General features: G+C 36.7%; 1 protein-coding gene across 1 annotated transcript in view; it reads left to right on the top strand.

The window, feature by feature from the left end:
* The first annotated feature begins 740 nt into the window (after window positions 1-740).
* The window catches only part of FAM241A (family with sequence similarity 241 member A), a 30557-nt gene continuing 10606 nt past the window's right edge, over window positions 741-20691 (top strand). Inside the window, exon 1 of the mRNA XM_074342266.1 lies at window positions 741-1063. Coding sequence (XP_074198367.1) covers window positions 896-1063 — 168 coding nt within the window. The 5' untranslated portion in view covers window positions 741-895. The remainder of the gene's footprint in view (window positions 1064-20691) is intronic.

Genomic DNA, 20691 nt, shown 5'->3' with positions numbered 1-20691 from the left:
TGTATCTCCCTTATCACACACTGAGAGTAACATATTCTTACCCATTTACAGAAATATACACAAAGGCACATATAACACCAAATGCTTCCAAGGTTCCAACACACACCAGGGAAGCACTCAACAGAGAGACACAGAGGGGAGGCAAAAAGAACAAAATAGCCAGAGAATGTGTTTTACTTGCAAAGGATGGACAGCTACTCAGGACAGGCAGCCAGCAGCACACCCGGGCACACCGCCAGTGCCAGGCAAGCACAGAGGGGCCCAGATGGAATGTAGAATTCTGTGTGTGTGTGTTTGCTTCTCCCTCATACACACCGACACACGCCGTTCTCTCTCCCTCTTAAACGCACTCTTAAACACACCGTATCTCTCACAGACTCTCTCTCACACAGTCCCTTTCTATCAGTCTTTCACACCCAAGTGAGCTCTCAGTCTCATGCACATACAATTTTTCTCATACACAATCTCTCACAGTCTCACACACACATACACAGAGCCTCTCATATACAATCTCTTTCACACACATAGTCTCACACACTCTCAGTCTTTCTCACAAACACGCGCGCGCGAAAACACACTCTCCTTCTAAGTCTCACACACATACGCAGACGCACATACACGCACGCACACAGGCCCACGTTGGCCCCGCCCCGCCCCCGGCCCCGCCCCCGGGTGGGCTCCACCCCGGCGGCCGAGGGCGGGGCGAGCCGGTGACAGGAGGGGCCGGGCCGGGCTGGTACTTCTGGCGTCCCGGCCGCCGGGGCGCACTCCGAAGTCGCCTGTCAGCTGCGAGCGCGGCGGATCCCAGGACGGCCCTCGGGCGGCGGTCGCTGCCTCGCGCCTCCAGGCTTGGCCCCTCCTGCGGCCGTCCCGGGCTGCGGGAGTTGGTGGCGGGATGTGCTCGGCCAGGGAGCTGCTCGGCGGCGGCGGCGGCGGCAGCGGTGGGGAGCAAGACGAAGACCAGGACGCGCTGGCGGAGCGGGCGGCGGTGGTGGGGACCGAGTTGGAGCCCGGGGCGAGCCCGCGGCGGCGCGGGCGGCGACCGCAGGAGGAGCCGGAGCAGGTGAGCCGGGAGGGCGGCGCGGTCCGGCGGGGTTTCCCGAGCCCCACCCGGCGGCCGAGGGAAGTGGCCCGGCGGGCAGGCGGCGCCGGGGCTCTGCTCGGCGTGGGTCGCTGGTCCCCGCGGCGTTCGAGGAAGCAGCGGGGAAGAGCGGTCGGACCGCGCGCTCTGGGCCGGGCCGCGGGGTCGCGCGTTGCGCGGGCGAGTGCCGGCCCCGGAGTCGCGTGCTTGGCGGGGTCAGCGCCGCCCCTACCCACCCGTCGGGCAGAGGATTCTCAGGCCGGCGCCCAGGACTCTGTGGAACTGCCCTCCATAACGGTCACTTATCTAAAAGCCTTACATGTTTCAAGTCCTACCTCTGTGCTGTGTTTTAGGGGACAACTGCTCCCCTCCTGCCCTCCATCTTGGCATTTCTGAGCGCATACCTAGCGCCTCTGTAAGGTGTGGGTGTATTTCTCGAGACACGCAATCAGTATCTGAAGGCATGTGTAGGAGCGAGTATTACAATAGATGTCTTAACAGGGACTCTCCCAGAGCAAGTTTTTCACATGAACACAAAGGAGATCTAAACTTCATTGAAAAAGTGAAAAAGCAAGAAAATTGCTTTCAGATGGTACCAAAGGAGAAAAAATGTTTGAGGCCAGTCATAATAAGGGAAAAGAGAAGTTGGGTAATTTCTGTAGCTCTCTGAATTTGCTTTCACTAAAGTATGGTGATAATAGGCATTATAACACATCATTTATCTTCAAGATTAGGCAAGAAACTTAATAAAATAAGTTGGATTGTGTAGGGGATTAATTTTCACCAGCAAACTGTAATTAAACTTTCAGAAATACTCTAGATACGCTAACCTTCAGAATCACGTTAAGGAACAGTAATTCAAATGATTATTTGCCTTTATTACAACCTATACTGTTGAGATCAGTTGATACCTGTCTCCTTTCATTATCCTTCTCCAACTGTTCTTTCTGTCAATTCCAGTATCATCACTAAATGTATTAATAGACAAAGTATTACTTATAGTATCTCAACATTGTATGTAGGAAACAGAAATAACTGTGGCACGCACAAAATATGCCTTAGCATTAGGTTTGATCACCATATGGAAGTGTAATTTTTCATTCTTTTGGCAAAATAAGAGATGGTGACTGAAGCAAATAACTAGGAGATCTTCCTAATTACTTTCCTGGTGGTTTTCCCCCATTAACTGTACCATGACTCAGTAGCTAAAAGGCTGTATCCTCTTACTTAAGTTGTTCAACTGGAAAAGTGGAGAAAACAGCAACAGGAACTCATTTGAAGGGGGGTGGGGAGTACATTTGAGTTTCAGGGTCCCAAAGTAAATTTTCAAATGGTTGTCAGGGAGCATGTAAAATACTTCATTTACACTTCTGTAGATTTTTCATCAGCAGCAGCTCTGATCTTAATAAAATTGCTTATAGTACAAAGAAAACAGATGAAACATATATCCTAGAAAACAGATATGCTTTGCATACCTGATTCTTTCATTGCATGACATGGAAATTTCATGCAATGTGCTCCTCTGAAAATGTTATTTTATTTTCATCAAATGATTTATTTATATAGTCTAAATCTACATACTCAATACTTGAAAGTTGTACTTGAGATATGCATTTCCTCCAACATCAGCACCAAAGAACTTCTTATCAAGAAGTAAAAAAATTTTTAAATTGATACAATCCAGCCCATTGATGTAAGAAGCAAGCTTTTGTGATAAATCATTTCTCGGCCATGAAAGTAGCTTTTTTTTCAAGTCTTGAAAATGGATTTAAATTTTTTATGCAGTGCCATGCAATGATGGTAGAGATATAAAGATATTTGAGAGAGGTAAATGAAATAAACAAGTATAAAATATATCCTACATAGTTATTCTATTTTGTTTTTCTTTTGGTGGGTGGTGTGTGTTTGTTTTGTTGTTTTAAGAACACATGGACTCCAAATCACAAATGGAGTATTTTTGAAAACTTGTTTTGTAAACGTGTTTCTTTAGAACTTAAAGTGAACTCTTCCATAGAAACAATGATATAAACAGAAACAGAACTAAAACTAATTAGCTGGAAATGAGACAGAGGCCATCTCCCTGCTGTCCTTTCTGCTTAGCACACTCAGTGATCCAGAGTCTGAGTAGCCTCATGGATACTGAGAGAGAACTGTTAGCAGCGGAAGCAGTAACAGCGGAGGCTCCTTTATGTCTGCATCAGGGCTATGGGGTGGTGTGCTCTTGAATGTTATAGCTACAGAAGACAACCTGACTTTTTGCTCCTCCAACTCTTGCAGTGATTTTTGTCAGCCCCTAATTTTTTATTAAATCCTTTTCTATTTCTTGTTCCTTCACAGTTTGCCCCTACCTGATTATTTGATGAAGCAGGTTTCTTCCTTTCGTTATTCCCCAGGCTGAAGTCTCATCTACATACATCCTTCCCTTCACTGATTTTTCTTTCCACTTCTGTCTGAAAGGCTCTTGCATCAGATTTGACTATACAAAATGTATCTGTGGCTCATTGTTATTATGATACCAGATCAAAATGTATCTGTATTTTGCTATTTATTTCACATAATACCAAAATACTGGTATTTAAACATAAATGAACTTATTTACAAAACAGAAACAGACTCGCAGACATAGAAAACAAACTTAAGGTTACCAGGAGGAAAAGTAGGGGTGGAGGGATAAATTAGGAGTTCAGGATTTGCAGGTACTAACTATTATGTATAAAATAGATAAACAAGGTCCTACTGTATAGCACAGAGAAGTATACTCAGTAGCTTGTAATAACCTATGATGAAAAAGAATATATACATGTATAACTAAATCACTGTACTGTACACCAGAAATTAACACAACATTGTAAATCAACTCTACTTCAATACAACAAAAACAAAATACCAGTATTTATATAGGTGTTTTCTTAGTAACTAAGGTATTTTCTTAGTCTTAGCATCATTTTTTACAATTTATCCTTAGGTACTACTCCATCTGAGAGAAAACTGAAGTTCCTCTGTCCTTCTGGCCTGTTTCTTTTTAGGTAGGATGACTGACAAGGCAGCCTGTGTCCTAGGAGGAGAGGACTTGAAAAAATGGACCAGGTCCCCTAGATGAAAGAACTGTGTCAAGTTTGAAGTATGAATTGGGCCTCTAAGAGAGATAAGCAAGGGAGAGAGGCAAAATGCCCAAGAAACTGGAGACAGAACACAGCTACCCTATATGTGTGTTGGTAATGTGTGCATGAGAGATGATCCAAGTATGCTCATAACTGTGAGCACGCAGTCCCTTTAGGTAAGAGAGTCTCTGCCCTGCTGCATAGCTGGAAGGTTAAACATCTCCAGACCTTTTATTACGTTTTTGTATTAATGTGAATGGCATCTTCTTAGATGTGGCACTTCACAACCTGAATTAGATGGCCCTGCAATCTTAGAGCATAGAGAGTCTCATATCCTTAGATTGGTCTCAGAATCATTACTTTTAGCATTCTTTATGATTATAAAAGTCATGAGTACTTTGGAAAATGTAGAAATATAGAACAATCTAAAGAAGAAAACAAAAGCGTTTGAAATCTCACTCTGAATAATGTGTTATAAAATATCAAACATTTGGTATTAACTACATTCATATATCTCTGTGTGTGCATGTGCATATATATACACATTTTTTAACATGCTGTAATGTAATATCTGGATTTGGTATCTTGTTTTATCTACTTAGCAAATTTTGTCATTTTCCCATGTTATCAAAAATTCTTTGTAAAAATTATTTTTAGGGTCACTTAATAGTCATTCCCTTAATACTGCATATTTAAGTTGCTTCAAACTTTCTTTTATAAATAATGCTGTAATGAAAATCTTTGCATAGAAGTTCTATCTTGTTCTCACAGTTCCTCACAGTTCTACTTGTAATAAATTACTAGAAGTGGAAGAACTGGGTCAATAAGTCATACTCTTTGAAGCTTCTTGAAACATCCTAAAGAACCGCATTCAGTAAAGTTTGCACCAGTGTACAATTCCAGCATTAGTATGTAAGAGTGCTGACTGGAAACCATCCATGCCAGCAATTAATAGTATAATTTATAGATTAATCTTTCCCAATTTAGTAAGCAAAAATTATCTTATTCTTGTAGGAAATTGCTGGTGAGGTATACTAATCCCATTCATATATTTATTGAGCATTTGTAATTCTTTTAAATCATGTTCTTTGACGGTTTTTTTCTTTTGGCATTATTATAAGATATTAAACCCATATTTCACATTGATTATAATTATTTTCCCTGCTTGTTATTTACTTTATATTTATGATGTAGTTGATTTAGAAATGCTTTAAATTTTATTGGCCAAAGGAATTTTTTTGGTAATTTCATACATCACACACATGCCACACATATATACATATACACATATGTTTAGAACATTCTTTTGAACCCTATAATCAAAAAATATCCACCAATATTTTCTTGAGTGTGTGTATGTTTATAGCTTTGGTTTTTACTCCATATATTTAATCTCTTTAGAATGACTTTATATGTTGTGTGAGATACAGAACTAATCTTTTTTTTCCCTTAATCACTGAATAATTCACTTTTTCCCTGGCTTTATAATCATTTATAGTAGGTATAAACCCTGAAGTCTACATTAACTTTTTATATTTCTATTGGTATTGTGAAAGGAGTTTCTTTTTTCCACGTTTTTTGCTGCTGGTTTCTAGCTATTGGCTTTTGTATATTTAGCTTTAAACTAGCTACCCTTACAAATTCTTTTATTAATTCTAATACTAGGTAACATAGGTAAAACTAGCTAACATAGGTAAAAATATACTAGTATCTCTTAGACCTGACTCTTTTGCATCTTCTAGGTATGTAATCATCCACTCCATAGGTAAGGTTGATTTTGCTTCCTTTCAGATGGTAATGCTTCATTTCTATTTCTTGCCTTTTGCAATGCTGAAACTTTCAGATTAATTCTGGCTTATAGATATTTAAGTAAATAGATGAATGAACCTATATAACAGCTGGTTTATCAAAGTATGTTCCACAAGATCATCTAGAAAAAAAAAAATGGCAGCAAAGGGAAGCCGTATGCCTCCTCTTTGATCTATTGTTAAAGCTAGATTCACAGTACATATTCTAGATCTAGGTTACCTAGGTTTGAATCCTAACTCTGCCACTTACTAACTAATTTTTCTTGAACTGGACATAGGAAAGACAGTAAATGAAACCCAGAGCTAACATAGGTAAAAATTCAGACATGGTGATGTTAAAGGATAATTTTCAAAAAGAGGTAAAATTATAGTGTTCATTAAATATAAAATGAATGTATGTTAAGGATTTTATGTAACTCATCATTAATGAGGGAACCCAAATGTTACAGCTGATACAAAGGAGAAATTAAAGAATCAGAAATATATAAATGGAGAAAAGATATGTTGAATTTACAAATAGATATTACAAGTTTACAAATGTCCATGAGACTGGCTTTTTCCATTAGCAGGGAGGGAGAGAAGACAGTTGAACCTCTACTGAAACAGAATTTGTTTGCTTCCCTATAGATAAGAATTATTTTGCATTGCTATTGGTTATCTGTAATTTACAGACTTGTAAAATATCTCGAAAGCCATAGAAGCCAAACAGTGTTCTAAACAATACATAGTTTTCCATGGAGACATCCCATAGTTTTTTGGTTTTTTTTTTTTTTTTTTTGCTTATTCTTAAGTCTCTTACAGAAATAAAGAAAAATTTCTGAAATGTGCTACACAGAGTAGATTAATTTGTGAATAGTGAGGGTACTTGATCTCTCCCTTTACAACATCTCGTGCTGTTAGCTAGTATTAATTCTAATCTTCTTCCATGGTAGTACTGTATATATATATTCAGTGTACCTATGGAAATGCATGATTTATATACATGTGAAAAGCAAGGATTGATTTATATTTGAAATTTTTTCTGCTGAGTTATATAATTAAAATTAACCTAATACTAAGATAACTACTGAAAACAAATTTCAATGCGAACAAGTGTTCATATCATCCTAGCATACTTTGTCCATGTGTTGAATGGTTATTGGTATCACAACTTTGTCTACTCAAGAGTTCCACCAGAGAAGAGAAGCATATTTAGTGTAAGCTCTTAAATTTAAAGGAGGGCAAGAATGAAGTGATTTCCTTATAGAGAATTAACCAGTTAGTTATGACCATTTTTGATATCAATAAAAATACTCAATGTAAAACACTTTAGAATAAATATATGAAGAAAAAATTAACTTCATTATTCAGTATGTAAAGTTTTTTTTAATAGTAATATAATGAAAAGGGTATAATGATTCTGCCATTTCTGGATGATATAAATTCCCTTTGGAGTTTAAATGATTTGGAAATCAGTCTTTGAGCACTCTGTATTAGGCTACAGTCGCTCTAACAACCTGGCCATATACTAAAGATATTTTCCTTCTCCATTTGTATCATATGGAACATCAATTGCTTTAACAACTGACTATAGTCATTGTATTATAGACAATTTTCTGCACTTATTATTTGTTTGTTCCTTATTTTTCTAGCTAGCATATATTTTCTTGGTAGCTTTTCATTCATTTATTCAAAAAATTTATTGGGCTACTGTTTTTCTGGGTACTGCTGTAGGCACCTGGGATACAAAGAAATAAACAGAAACAGGCACAAATCTCTCCTCTCATAAACTTGCATTGTTTATGAGATTCACCCATTCCCCCCCCCTCCAGTTTCCTATATTTCATTACTACTACTGTTGTTCCTACTGTAAGCAAATCCAAATCTCTTGTGGAAAGATGAAAGGAAAAAGTTAATTATACACTTAAGTAAATTAATTAGACTTCATCTTTTTAAAAGTATATTTCTTAAGGAGTACTTATATAATGACCCCCTTATAATGAATTTGTATAAATATTTTGTTTTCTTTTTAATACCTGGTTCAGTTCCTTTGCACTAAGGAATTTAGAGGTTTGCAGTACAGTTTATTGGGAAAAGCTCAGAATTTATAGTCAGAAGACTCTGGTGTTCAAATTTGGACTGGTTGTCTGATTCTGGGGAAGTCACTTGACCTCTAGAGTCTAACAATACCCACTTTACGGTATTTTTGTGAGGAAAAATGCTTGGAATGTGTGTGTTTAACAAGTTATTGGAAAGACGGCTATTAAGCAAAATGGGGAGAAGATTCTACTTAAAATGAAGGGAGGAATCAAATTGAAACCATAGGATTTTTTTCTGAAGAACTTAAAATTATTTCACGAATAATTTTCTCTTAGCCAAGGTATGATTTTAGAAGTGAGAGTCTTCAGCATATAAACCATATAAGCATTAATAAAATCATTAGAATACATGAACCCTCCATCAAGAGAGACTACAGAGTAAGAATAGAAGACAGCCTGCAGATAAGTCCCTGAGAAACTCCAACACAAGCTCAGAGGGAAATGAGCCAGCAAAAGTAGACCCAAAGGACAAAGGAGGTGAAGACATCTAGAATGACTAGCAGGCTTCTTGCTTGTACTTCTGGGCTGTGCCATTGACTGAGGGTTGGGGACCCTAGAGGAAGACCAGTTTTAAGGCAAATGATTATGTGTTTGGTACAGGACATTTTGAGTTTGATGTCCTATAAGACACCTACATGGAAATGTTGAATATGCAATTGAGCATACAAGTCTAGAAGTCTGAAAAGTTGCCTGAGCTGAGAAAGATAAGAAGGAAACCATGAATCTTTTATAAAAGTACAGGTCACTTTAATTATTAAGGGAGAGTGCAGTAGTGTTTTAAAATGGTGATTTGAGTATGTATCCTTCCTTATAAGTGGTTTAATGGCAAGGAGTATGGATTATATGCTTTGTGTATGTCACAGCACTTACCTTGCTTATGGTAGGCATCCAATTATTATTTATTAAATTGAACAAAATTGACTGAAGGATTTATTTTGCAAGCCAGACTGTTCCGTGAGACAGGGACTGTGAGTTATCAGAATTGGAGTTTAGTAATCAAAGATTAGTGGTACTTGGGGAGGACCTGACACACACCAAGAACTGGAGTGTGGTTTCCTGAAAGTAAGCAGCTGTCAGTCTGGCAAATCAGTCAGTCTGTACAAGCTTGCCCACAAGTAGGGCACCACACATCTTACATAAAATGCAAGTGCAAAACATGCTGAGAGGAGAGGATCATAACTTCAGAATGTGACTACAGACTTTATTACAGTAGGCAGAAAACTTGTCGTCATTTTCACTATATCACTATTTATCCAAAATTAAAACAACTGATATACTCCACTATAAAATAAGGTGGCTTTATGTAGATAAACTGTTTTTCAAAAACTTTCCTCAGTAAGAGATTTCATAAACCTACATACTTTTATTTACAAGACTAGATTCCTACAAATTCTTTAGTGTCATAAATGAGAAGCAATTTTCCCCACTTAATCCAAATAGGTGACTGATAACCCAGTCGGCATTTCATTTCATAAGGATTGTACCACAGTGGTTATTTCAGAATGCAAAGAAAAATATCATCCAAGTCACTGGATGTGACAAAAAGTGCAGTGTATAAAACAAGAAGCTGTTATTTTACAGAACACAATAAACAATTCCCAAACATTGTTATGTAAGTGGCATTTTCATAGCTTTTTAAAAAATTGTTCCATTCATAAGTACTGTTAAATTGACTATGAGACCAAATCTCATTTTAATACTTAGTAAGCAATTAATGAGAAAAAGCTAATAACTTTAAGACAACTTAAATCTAACAAAGATGGTTCATATATTTGCCTAGTTCTGTTAGACATACCAGCCATTTTTATCTTTATCTTTTCAAATATAACATGGGAAAGATATATAATAGCATAAGCAAATAGAATTTTCAAACTTTCATAAAATTATATAATTCCTTAGCCTAAGTACAAACTTAAAACACCTATACTAAAATTCAGTTTCAAAAGGGGACATTATGACAAAGTCATAAATGTTGATGATTCAGTAGATTATGGTCAAGCAACCAGAACAGCAGTGATAGACCCAGTGCTTTTAAGAATCAGTACTTATCTACTTAGTGCTTTAGATTCTGACAGATGCCTTTGATTTTGTATTATCTTTGCCTTTCGTGGTTTTGTCTTAAAAGGAAGTGTAACTTGCCTAATGCACAAATGTTCCAGTTCCAATTAGGATCCCTAGTTTGCTTCTTTTGCTTTAGGAATGAAAGTATGTTACAGTATAAAATCCATTTCTGTACTTTGATGTATAAATGTGAGTATTTGGGATTATGAATATTGATTAACCCTAAAAATAAATAGCAACGCCTCTAAAAAGGAGAAGATAGAAGAGCAGGAAAGATCTGGAACAATAAATATGAGGAATTGGATGGATAGTTACCAAGAGGTGACTCTCTCCACTTGAGAGTGTAAAGGAGTACCGAGAATGTTGAGACAGCAAGATTTTATGAGGAGGCATTTGAGCACAATTTTTACCAGCAACAACACTAAGCAGCCTAGAAGAAGAAGCAGGGAAATTGGTGGCTGCTGAAAGTCAGAGTGCAGAAGAATATGTGGCTATGAATTCATAGCTGAAATGGTAGACTGTGGGTTCTGAATTGCAAAAAGAAAATAAAGGGCTAAATATATACCTAATCCAAAGGTTTTTAAAATTTATAACTACTTTCTTAATATTTATTTTCACGTATTTGTTTATCACAATATGATACTATCTCCTGGTATTATGCAAATGTAAGACTCCTGCCCTTTTAAAAGAAAGCAACAAGATCTTTTTTAAAACAGGGCTTTCTTTTGAGAGGTCCAGTGGAATGGTGAAGTAGATTGAGAGAAACAAAATTCTAGTATTTTGTAGGGGAAGACTTTTCAGTCTAAAATCACCCTAAAACTGAATCCAAGCTTGTTTCTATCATTGTTCTTCCGCCTTCACTTTTGTCTCTCCATAATTATAGTCAACCAAAATTATGTTACTTCTGAAGGCAGCTTTTCCATAATCATTGAAGCACATTCCACAATTTTAGAAGTTCATTGTTCATACTACAAAGGCAAGAAAATTTCAAGGGAAAGAAAAGTTGTTTATTTTCTGTCCAGATAAGACACAGGTTTCTCTCTTAACTGGATGCAATTAGATAAATGAAACAAACAATCAAAAATACTGCCTCAGTAGTGTTCTTTGTGCTCAGTCTTTATGCCAATTTATGTTGCTTTTCTTCTGGGGAGCAGTGGTGGGATTAAGAATTAGATGTTGGTTTCATTTTTATTTTTAAAGAAAGAAAAATTTTTAATCCTGGTCAAATTGTGTTATGGTTGAGACCAGCTGCTATACTGTACAGTGAGCTAAATGTAAACATCACAAAACCATTTTAAATGATTTATTATTTTTGCTATATAACTGAATCAAGACAAGTTAACTGAACTGTTGAAAAACTGATATATTAAAACAAATAGAATGTGAATGATTATAGGATTCATTTTATATTTGTAAGAAAGCATATAGTGTAGGGCTTTAGAAAAGAATGAAAATGAGTCTTCGCTCCACCAGTTATTAGGTGAACTTGACTACAGTACATAATCTCTCTTCTGTTTCCTTTACATTTTGAAGATCAAAGTACTTAAAGCACTGCCCAGCACATAGTAGATATTCAAAAAATATTAGGGCTTTTAAAATTAATAAATATGTTGTGAAAACCATTAAAAACTTTACTTAAACATAATTTAGTTGTTGCTTTAGATGAAGAAGATTAAAAATCAAAAAATGAATCTTTGCAGATAACGAAATGCTGAAGTAAAGATGTTTTAACCACAGAATCAGTTTGTAGTATATCAGTACTATAAACACCTATTCTGTTTTATAACAAGACAAAAGCAGTTGAACACTCCATATCACTTTTTAAAATATCATCTAACTAAATATTTGAAAGCATTCCATTAGTATTTTTGCCAGCTCTCCTGATAAATTTTTTGACTAAATTGACCTTTTTTGAACTAAATGTCAAGCATTTTGTGACTATCAAACATGTCATATTTTGCCTTAAAATATGTTTATTTCATATAAATGTTAACCTTTTTGCTAAGTTGTTAGCTTCTTGAAGTTAAGGATATAGTTTTATTTATCTAATACACCAGGAAAGTTTTGTTGAATTAAATTTGTTCTATAAAGTAGAAGTGTTTTTACAGCAAAATAACTATAAATGTTATATTGAATATACATGATAGCTTAAAGTAGTTTTATTTGTTCTTATGTGTATTAGTATGTTTTTTCTTTGTTTACTTTTTTTGTTCTGGGCTGCCAGAACAAAAAGTTGGGGAGTTAGGAAGGAGGAGATGATTTTAATACCCACAGAGCATTCTTGATTTACTTCTGACATTTCTCATCTCTTACAAACTTTTCCAGAGGGTTCTAAATATTGATAAAAGCATTTTACTATGCTAAAAATTATTTTTAAAAAATAGATTTGGGTGTAAAATTTAATGTGTTGAAAGAAAGCAACTAAAGAGAAAAGCAGGACTATTCTGAGATTTAAATTTTGAGTTAACCTTTCTTAGACTTAATTTTAAAAAATGAGTTAATTATCAGCTAAAGTAATTGCTAGACTCTGCTGAGCAAAGAAGGAAAATTACCTCTTTAATGGTTGGTATGAGAGGAAGTAAGACAGGAAAAAAAGCCTTTTTTTTATTCATTTAAACTTTACATGTAAGTAAATATTTAAAGACTTTTAAAGAAGTGGGGTGGCAGGTTAGTGGAAGAACTATATGATTAAATAGAACCTCAGAAGTTGAACTTTTACACTCAGAATTTGATTATCACAGCATATATGAAAAATAATGACTTTTCAGTGTGCTTAAGGTCTGAGGGCTGATACCAGAAAATGAGCTGAGTACCATCCAGGATCCCCTGGCTCACCCTTACAGGAATCATCCTTCAATTCACCATCAAAAGTAATTAATGTCCAGAAACAACCATGGCAAGACTTCCAGAACAATGAAGTAAGGAATTCAGCAGACCTTATCCCAGCAAAATAGCAATTTAACTGGTGAAAATTACTTAAAACAAAATAATCGTTTAAAATCTTTAGCAATCAAGCTAAGAGCATACAGCAAATGAAGAAACAGTCATTAAAGACAATCTGCTAAATCTAGATACAGTGATTATTTGTGGCAGTTAAGCCACACCCTAATCCATTACCTCCCCATCACAGTGCCGTGTTGTAGAAGCTCCAGCTCCAGCATGTGTAGCCAAGAAGATGAGGTTCCACTCTCCCCCTAACTCCCAGTCTAGGGCTACAGTTTTCACCCTGGAGGGGAAGACTTTCTCATCCCTTTCCTCCATCCCCTCCCAGCCATGTTACCGGAAGTCTATTCTAGTAGGTGTGGCAGGAAGGACCAAGTCTCCCTTCTTCAAGCAAATCCCACCCTAGGCACAGCAAGCTGATAACACTGAGGCCCTATTACCTGTCCCAACTCACTACAGGGTATAGGTTCCACACCAGAAGAGGCAAGCCAAGACCAAAGGTGCTCCCCACGCCCAGTGCCTGCTTGTAGAGCAAAGTTGTCACCCTAGGAAAAGAGGGCCCCTCCTCCAAACTCCATGCAGTGGTGCAGGTGTTCTGCCCAGGGAAAAGGCAGACCGTAAAATTAAAGAGTTCTTTGGATCTGCCTGAGAAGATGGACTTTATTTGGAAGAAGGGGTGGGGAACTCCATGCCTAAGGCTGTTGTTGAAAACAGTACAGGTCTTGATGAAGAACAAGTGAGAGGAGGCTGATAGCACTACAATACATCAAAACAACAGAGCATCCAGAAGTTTTAAAGAGAAAACCAGGGGAAGAGTCAGCCATGAAGAACCCTCCTGGGATCATAGTCATCGGAGGATCAGGAAGGCAAGTATGCTTTGCTAGGCTGCACCCACTCAGGAACAATTGTAGCAGGATGTGGTGTAGACTTGAAAGCATTCCCTAAGCTGCGCACAGACCCATCAAAACAGGGCAGAAGCCTCACAGGAACAAGGAGATTAAATATAACCTGTGGCCAAACACTGATTGAACAATAAGCTACTCTGACCGAGGGACAACTCCTAGTAAGCAAGGCTCAAAAATGTCGCAGCCACCTCTGACAGTCTGGAAAATTGTGTTCATGCCCAAGGATATACCCAAGTCTCAGGAAAAGTCAGAGTAGGAACCTTAAAGCTACTAGACCTGGCTGTGAATGTAGGGCAAAGAAGTAAAATCTCTGAACTATGATAGCAGTCTCCAAGCTACAGATACAGCCAATGGTAAAGAATAAAAATCAACTGACTAAGGGGCCTTAAGCACAACTTTTAACCAATAAATGGCTAGACAAGCCCAGGGACAACACCTAGGTAATGAGGCTAAAATATTAAAACAAGTAGAAAAAATATGAGTAGGAAAATCAGAGGCTGTACACTGCAGAGGAATAGACTTTACTGAATTAGTTCAGCCAAGTCACTAAACAAATAAACAAGCAAACAACAACAACAACCATCTCCAGAGTAGGGGTATGGAATCAGTATCTAATATTGCTAAAATATACCTAAAATGTCCAGGTATTGGCAAAAAAAATGATGAAACCTGGAAAGAAGCAGGAAAGTATGATCCACAAATAGGAAAAAAAAAGCAGGCAATAGAAAATGTCTTCAATGGGGCACAGATGATGTACTTGGCAGACAAAGACTTCAGAACAATGATTATAAATACATTCAAAGAACTGAAGGAAACATGCTTTAAAAATGAAAGTATGATGACAGTGTCTCATCAAATAGTGAATATTCAGAGAAATTTTTTTTAATTACATGGAAATTCTGGAGTTAAAAGTACAGTAACCCAAATGAAAATTATTTGAGTTGGCAGAAGATAAAAATCAGTGAACTTAAATGTAAAGCAATAGAGATTATGCAATCTGAAAAACAGAAAAAAGAATGGAAAACATGAACAGAGCCTCAGAGAATTGTGGGACATGATTAAGCACACCAACAAACAAATAATGAGGATATCAGGAGAAAAGAGAACAAGACAGAAGAAATCTTCTATGATATAATGGCTGAAAATTTTTCAAACTTAATGAAAAGCATTAAGCTACGCATAGATGAAATTCAGTGAAATCTAAGTAGGTTAAACAAAGTGATCTACATCCAGATACATCATGATTAAAACATTGAAAGACAAAGAGAAAATCTTGAAAGCAGCAAGGGAAGAACAACTCATCACATACAAGGAAACCCCAGTAAGATCAATAGTTGATTTTGCCTCAGAAACTTGGACAGAAGGCAATAGGACAACACATTCAAAGTGCTGAAAGTAAAAACCTGTCCATGAACAATCTTATATCCAGCAAAATTACTTTTCAAAAATGAATGTGAAACATTTTCCCAGATAAATAAAAACAGAATTTTTTGCCAGTAGACCTGTCTTACAAGAAATATCAAAGGAAGTTATAAGGATGAAAACATGTGATACCAGACTTTGAATTCACACACACACACACACACACACACACTCTCTCTCTCACACACACACACATACACACAAACACAAATAGCACTGGTGAAGGTAATCATGTAATTACAAACGATAGTATAATTGCTCATCTTCTCTTGACTGATTTAAAAGCGGTTGCAGAAAACAGTATGTATATAATTGTTGAGCCTATACCGTTGAAATATATTTGACAAGATCAGCACAAAACATAAAGGTGGAAAAAAACTTGTACTGGAGTAAGGAAATGATACCAAATAGTAACTCACATTCTTAGTTAGGAATAAAGAGAAGCAGAAAGGGAGGTGTTGAGAAGACAGTTTGTACACCAGCCAACAAATAAAAGAGATTAGAAAACTGTAAGTGCCTGTTCTTTTCTCTTCTTTTGAGACACTTTCCCACAATTGTTTATGACTAGGAACCAATATCATTTTCCTGATTCCAGGAGTCCACTTACAAGGACAAAGGGCAGGATTTAGAACAGAAGACGTGTGTGTGTGTGTGTGTGTGTGTGTGTGTGTTGGGGGGAGGAAACATACAAACAGATAAGCCTCTTGAACTATTAACAGTATATAATCTTGCCAAGTCCTATGGTTAATGCAATAATGAAAATATTATTCTGGGGTTTAATTTTTAATTAACTGATAAAGCACTCTTTATTAGTGTTCTTCACATATTGATTTCCCTGGCATGCAGTAATTGGGATCTTCACTGATATTTGTCTCATTACATCTTGCCTAATTTCCGCTAACTATCCATGGAGAATGTGTCCTCCATTTAAAAGGCTTTCCTTGCCCTGCCTCAGAATTTTCCATCTTATCTAAAAATTCAGGTTTTGGCTTTATAAATGCTCGTACTTTATGACTAAGCAATAAAGAACCTTTTACATACTGAGTTTTAAAATGGGAATAATATTGCCTATCTAGTATAGTGCCATAGTTGTGGAATCATTCTAAAATTCAATCTTGGTTCTTCCACATAATATCTATATATTATATATCTCTATTTGAGGAAGTAGTCTCAGACTCACCATGATATACCTATCTCATAGGGTTATTTTGAATTTTAAATAGGGTAACATATGAAACAAGGATAGTAGATGTTAACACAGTGTTTGTTACCTTAAGCCTTAACATGTGAGTGGAGACGATGCAGAGGGCAGGGTATGTGACTAGAATAGAGCTCATTTTAGGGGACAGTTAGAAAGTAGGCCAAATTAGTAGAATGGTTACATCAAACACCTTGTAAGATGTTGTAATCTATGATGGAATTGCCTAAAATATGACAGGCACTGAGAATATAAAAGTTAAAGGGGAGGGAGAATTGGAGAAAGCTGGTCAAAAGGTTCAAACTTCCAGTTACAAGATAAATCAGTACTAGGTATGTAATATACACATGATGACTATAGTTAACACTGCTGTATGATATAAATGAAAGTTGTTAGAGTAAATCCTAAGAGTTCTCATCCCCAGGGTTTTTTTTTTTTTTCTATTTTTGCTTTCTCTTTTTATTGTATCTATATGAGATAATGCAAACAAACCTTTTATGGTAAATAGCATTTCACAACATGTATAAGTCAAATCAAAAAAGAAAGAGTTAAGAGGGAAAAACATAATTTTTGCTTTTTTTGCTGCTTACAGGCCAGTGAAGAAATAAACATGAATCAGATAATCACACAAGCAAAACACAAAATTCATCTGAGATAAGGATAGCTATGTGGTGTGATAAGTGCATTTAATAAGAAGAGTTTTCTAGCAGAAAAGTCAGGACAGCCTTCCTCAAGATCTGAAGAATGAATAGGAATTAGTAAATAAAGAGAAGAGGGTGGAAAGTACCAGGCAGAGGGAATAACTTCTCAAAAGCTCTGGGTCAAGGAAAGCAGGTGAGTTTGAGAGACTCAAATTAGGACAGGGAGGCTAAAGTAGAGAAAGGGAAGGAGGGGTCAGAGTGTAAGATGAGAACAAGTGAGATAGGTAGGTAGAATCATACAGGAAGAAGTAAGTGGATTAGGGAGATACTTAGAATTTAAGTGTTAAAAGCAGTAGAACCCACTGATAAATTGGATATAGGAAATTAGGAAAAAGAAGGTTTTGCAGATCATTCCTGGGTTTCTGGATTGTAGAAATTAAAGATGGATTTTATTCCTGAGAATCTGTTCATTGAATGAAGACCAGTTTTGAGGAGGAAGATCATAGGTTTGACCTTGGATCTGATGAACATTAAAGTATATTCAAGATATCCAAGTGTAACTGTTGAGAAGGCAGTTGAATATACGGGTGCAGAAGAAGGGTTTGAGCTGAATATAGTATTTAAATAACTGATTTATTGTTGGTAACTGAAACTGTAAGATTTGGATGAGCTTATGTGGGAAGAAAATATGGAAGAAAAAAAAGATGAGGGCTTAAGGCCAGAGATTGAGGATCAATATTTAATAGCTAATTGAGGATGATGAACCGACAGAGCAGGCTGAGAAAGATACAGCCAGAGGGATGAAAACAGAACAGGAGGATGTGATATCATATAATTCAAAAGAAAAGTAAAAATGGTTATCATTAATGCTGCTTAGGGGTTGAATAAAATAAGAACTGAAAACTCTCTAACTTATTGATGTGGCAGTTTATTGGTAACCTTTTCAAGGCCTGTTTTGGTGGTATGATGGGGACAGAAGCCAGACTGGAGTAGGTTGAGGTCTGAACAGAAGATTGTTGGGAGCAATTCTCCATGGATCTCTTGCACTGAGAACTTCTGTTCATGACTGTTTTTCAAGGATGTTTGTTAAGTGAACAAACTTGAAAGATAGGAATAGTGTTTCCTTGAGGAATAGATGGCAGATTTGTTTGCTCTCCAATATAATAAAGATGATGTCTCCTTCTGGGACAAAGGTCAGGCAGATTTGCTTACAGCCCGTTATAAAAGATAAGCATTCCCTAAGCTCAGAGTTCCTCAGCTGTGACACAAATCCACTACATGCAGCATCTACCTATGCCACTATCACCCTGTGGGACTTAGGAGGAAACCAGCATCAACATGAAACTTGGGCTGCTTCCTGTGGCATGAGTAATAAAGTCCTTTATCTCAGACCCAGGAGGCTTATGTCTTTTGCCAATATCCATGAAACCATGATAGGCTAACTTGTTAACATGCAAGTAGGATAAAATATCAGTCCCTTCACAGTTCCTGATAAAGATGAAGAACTGGATACAAGCAAAGTGAATTATCTCAAAGAGTTTGATTATGAAGAAGAAAAGGCAAGGCAAAGCTAGAGGACAATGTGGCTTAGATGAATTAAGGGGGAAAGATGTATAAATGTATAAATACTGATGAAAAGGAGCCAATTGAGTGGGGAAGACTGAATAAATATGAGACAGAGGGATAATGGAGAAGGGATACTATAAGGTAGGAAAGGATGTAAGCATAAGCATGGGTAAGAGGAAGTGGACAAAGATGGAGGAGTACTTCCTTATTTCTTTATTTGTAACAAAAGAGAATACAAGGAAGATGGACATAAACTTTGGCAGTTGATACTTTTAGTATCACGAAGTTAAGGACACTCTGCTGACTGCTTCTTTTTCCTGAGAAATAGAAGGTCCAGTAATTTGCTGAAGGAGAGGGATAAAGACAGGAGTAGGAGGTAGCTCAAGATTTTTAAAAGAAGAGATTTGAAGTAGTCTTTGTAGAGAGCAGAGAAAAAAAAAAAAAAGAGGTGAGCAGAGAAATGAAGAAGGAATGTATTTGAGGATCTGTTTAGTGTTGTCGTTAACTATTGGTACCCTATCGTGTGACTTTCCAGAGCACCACACTCAGGTGCAGACACAGAAAATAATTGTTACTCCGAGATTAGGGTTTTGCCCTATGAGACAAAATTGTTTAAAATTTTATTAAAATTTGGGTCATAGAGCTCAAGCTGAATGAGGAGACTGAAGAAGGAAGAGGGTAAGTGGATTGAGAGAAGTTAGAGACTGGACTACAATCCTAGTGAAGTCGAAAAACAGTCAATGGAGTACAGGTATTCCCTGCTTTTTAAAAATTTGCCTTCCACCACTTCACTTTTATGAAAGACCTTCATTAGTTTGTTCCTGCTTTCAATAATCAAAAGAAGTCCAAAGAGGATTTTGCTTGTAAGAAAAAAAGGTGTAAAGGGAAAAGAGTGCTCAACATTTGTTTTGCAGCGAGCTGTTACAGAAACAGCATACATCCCAAGTAGCTATAGAGGGACCCCACCAAACTCCTTTCCGGGGAACTACACTCAGCATCTCAGCATCAGGCCACCATAGCTTTGAATTGTGTCTGTGAGCATCTGTGCTTTTTCTCAGTTTGTTTTATGTATCCATTAGCAAGATGTGTCCTAAGAGAATTGCTTCTTCGCTTTACTCCATCTTGGCTTACGAAAGGTTTCATAGGAACACGCTACTTTTGGATAGCAGGTGAAACGTATAGTTGAATAAACAAGTTCAAAGGAGAAGAGGTTGCAGAAAGAAGATTTAGGAATTATTCATTCATTCATTTCTTCATTTAATGAACCTAAATTCACAGATTACTATGTGCTACCTAAAAATTGTCTCCCTTTTGCTCATTATACATCTTGAAATGTATACTGAAATAAATTTACCTTCCCAGTTAGGATTTCCATGGGCTTGGGATATTGAGTCTGGCTCTGCTTGATAGCTAGGTAAGGTTAACCTAAAGTGACAAAAAGAAATCAGCATCTTAGCTTTTACTCTGTATCCTTTTGTGTTATCTGAATATTTATAATAACCATGTATCCATGTATTCTTATGTAGTTTTTTAAAACTTTTAGAAAGTTATATCTAAAAATTTCCACTTGCATAACCCTCATTATTTTTTTACTATTATTAATACATTTATCATGTTCATTATTGCTAGTACAATAAAACAGTAAAACCAAATTAGTGAGGAAGTTGTGCACTATAGTTAAGAATGCAGGCTTTTAAATTAACTAATCATACTTATTATAATAAATGAAGATTAAATGGCATAATGAATATAAAGTGCTTAACACAGTATCTAGCATATAGTAAACATTCAGTTAATGGTAGCTCTTAATATTTTTTTATCATCATCATCATGTATAGTCAGAACTCTTGGTTCCAAGTGACAAAACTTCAACTTTTAATAGATTTT

Source organism: Camelus bactrianus, chromosome 2 (genome assembly GCF_048773025.1).
Source record: "Camelus bactrianus isolate YW-2024 breed Bactrian camel chromosome 2, ASM4877302v1, whole genome shotgun sequence".
Taxonomy (NCBI): Eukaryota; Metazoa; Chordata; class Mammalia; order Artiodactyla; family Camelidae; genus Camelus; species Camelus bactrianus.
Note: the sequence above shows the minus strand (reverse complement) of the source record. Positions and strands in the feature narration are given on the sequence as shown.